Below are 2,122 nucleotides of genomic sequence, written 5' to 3' on the forward strand. Positions count from 1 at the left end.
GGACCTGGTTCAATAAGATTGTTGTGTTTAATGACCATTGTTCTTACAAAAACAGTAATGGGTTTCAAGATGTGGCCAGAAGCTTTTTAACATTCTTTATTACTTTGTTAACAATGCCAGGAGATATGTGCTCAGCTTCACCACAATGTTTTTTCTGTATCAGAACCATAGCCCTCACATTGCACTTGAGGATTTTGCCAGGGATTGGCTTGAAGAGTGGTTTGGGAGCCCAGCAGATGAGGATGTGGCCAGGGATTGGCTTGAAGAGTGGTTTGGGAGCCCAGCAGATGAGGATGTGGCAAGGGATTGGCTTGAAGAGTGGTTTGGAATCCCAGTAGATAAGGATGTTGCTAGGGATTGGCTTGAAGAGTGGTTTGGGAGCCCAGCAGATGAGGATGTGGCTAGGGATTGGCTTGAAGAGTGGTTTGGGATCCCAGTAGATAAGGATGTTGCTAGGGATTGGCTTGAAGAGTGGTTTAGGAGACAATTGCTGATCTAAACACTTCACTTACATAGAGAAAATTAAATTGTTGTGTCCTTTACCTCTACATTGTTTCAAAATCTTGCTATGAGAATATCCTTCCTAGGAAAAACATGTGACTTTCCACCAGAATTGGTGGCATTGCATGTTAAATGGTTGAGAATTAACTGTGAGTCAAATATACAGGTGACACATTATAACAAATGATTCTTATAAATGCAATTAACTCTTTATCTAACAGTCAAAATACCAGCAAGCAGAATATAACCATTGAAATAAATATATTATTATGTACAGTCTGGGTATTACAAAACGACTACCAAAAGACAAGATATTATCCGATACAATAAAACAGCTTAGATACCAGCAGGCTAACTATATTCATTGAAAACTATTATCTAGAGTATTATGTACAGTCTGGGTATTACAAAACGACTACCAAAAGACAAGATATTATCCGATACAATAAAACAGCTTAGATACCAGCAGGCTAACTATATTCATTGAAAACACTATTATGTAGAGTATTATGTACTGTCTAAACATCAGCAGGTTGGGTAGTACACAACAACTCCAAAAGGTAGAGTATTACCATTCAAATAATAATAGATAAAGTATCACAGCACAAATATCAAAAGGCTGAATATAATCATTGAAATCCAGTAAATAGTGTATTATGTACAATCTGATCATCATCAAATTGGGTATTATGAAACAAATACCAAAAGTCAGAGTATTACAATTTAATTACCACTAGATAAAGTATTACAAATCAAATACCACTAGATAGAGTATTACAGTCCAAATACAGGCAGGCAGAGTATAACCATTGAAATGCCAGTAAATATATCATTATGTACAGTCTGATCATCACCAGGTTGGGTAATACACAAAAACCTATTAAAAGGTAAAATATTACAGTCTAAACACCACCAGTCAGAGCGTTACACATTTTTTAACAGCAAGCTGTAATACACACTAAACAGTCTGTAAGTTAAATTGTTATATCTCCAAATGTCTTAAGTACCGATTTCTTAACATTTTGGTGTGTTAAACTCTTATTAAAAGCTTTAATGCTGAAGTTGCCTCTTTTATTCTAAAAGATCTCAACTATGAGGAAAATATAATGAATAGATTGTGTTTTACTACCTTAATTCCTTTTTTATTTCTTCATAATCCTTCTGTTGGATGAGTTTTTCTTCCAGTTCCTGAATGGTTTTGTTTTTCTCTATTAATGTTTCTTCCAGCTGAATAATCTGAAGATAAAATTTCTGTGTTAAAACGCACACACAAAAAATAACAAAATACTTTTCATTTCCATTTTACATTTGTTTCTGATTATAACTTATTAATGCAACCTGGAAGAAATACATTTACTAACTAATAAGTGTTATTAAGCTGTAACATGCAACATTTATACCAGCAGGAGCCTCTATGAATAAGCAGCCTTGTCATGTTGTTTAACTACAGTTTCATGATTAGAAGTGGTAATGTTTAACTTTATTAGTACAGTTTCATGACTAAAAGTGGTAATGTTTAACTTTATTAGTACAGTCTCATGACTAGAAGTGGTAAACTTCTAGTCATGAAACTGTACTAATAAAGTTAAACATGGTAATGTTTAACTTTATTAGTACAGTT

General features: G+C 33.9%; 1 protein-coding gene across 1 annotated transcript in view; it reads right to left on the reverse strand.

Moving 5' to 3' along the window:
• Positions 1-537: 537 nt before the first annotated feature.
• LOC106476156 (protein CASP-like) overlaps positions 538-2,122 on the reverse strand; it is a 19,264-nt gene continuing 17,679 nt past the window's right edge. The window contains exons 4-5 of the mRNA XM_022380089.1: positions 1,631-1,737; positions 538-600 (exon numbers count right to left, since the gene is read on the reverse strand). Coding sequence (XP_022235797.1) covers positions 567-600; positions 1,631-1,737 — 141 coding nt within the window. The 3' untranslated portion in view covers positions 538-566. The remainder of the gene's footprint in view (positions 601-1,630; positions 1,738-2,122) is intronic.

Source organism: Limulus polyphemus, unplaced genomic scaffold (genome assembly GCF_000517525.1).
Source record: "Limulus polyphemus unplaced genomic scaffold, Limulus_polyphemus-2.1.2 Scaffold9924, whole genome shotgun sequence".
Taxonomy (NCBI): domain Eukaryota; kingdom Metazoa; phylum Arthropoda; class Merostomata; order Xiphosura; family Limulidae; genus Limulus; species Limulus polyphemus.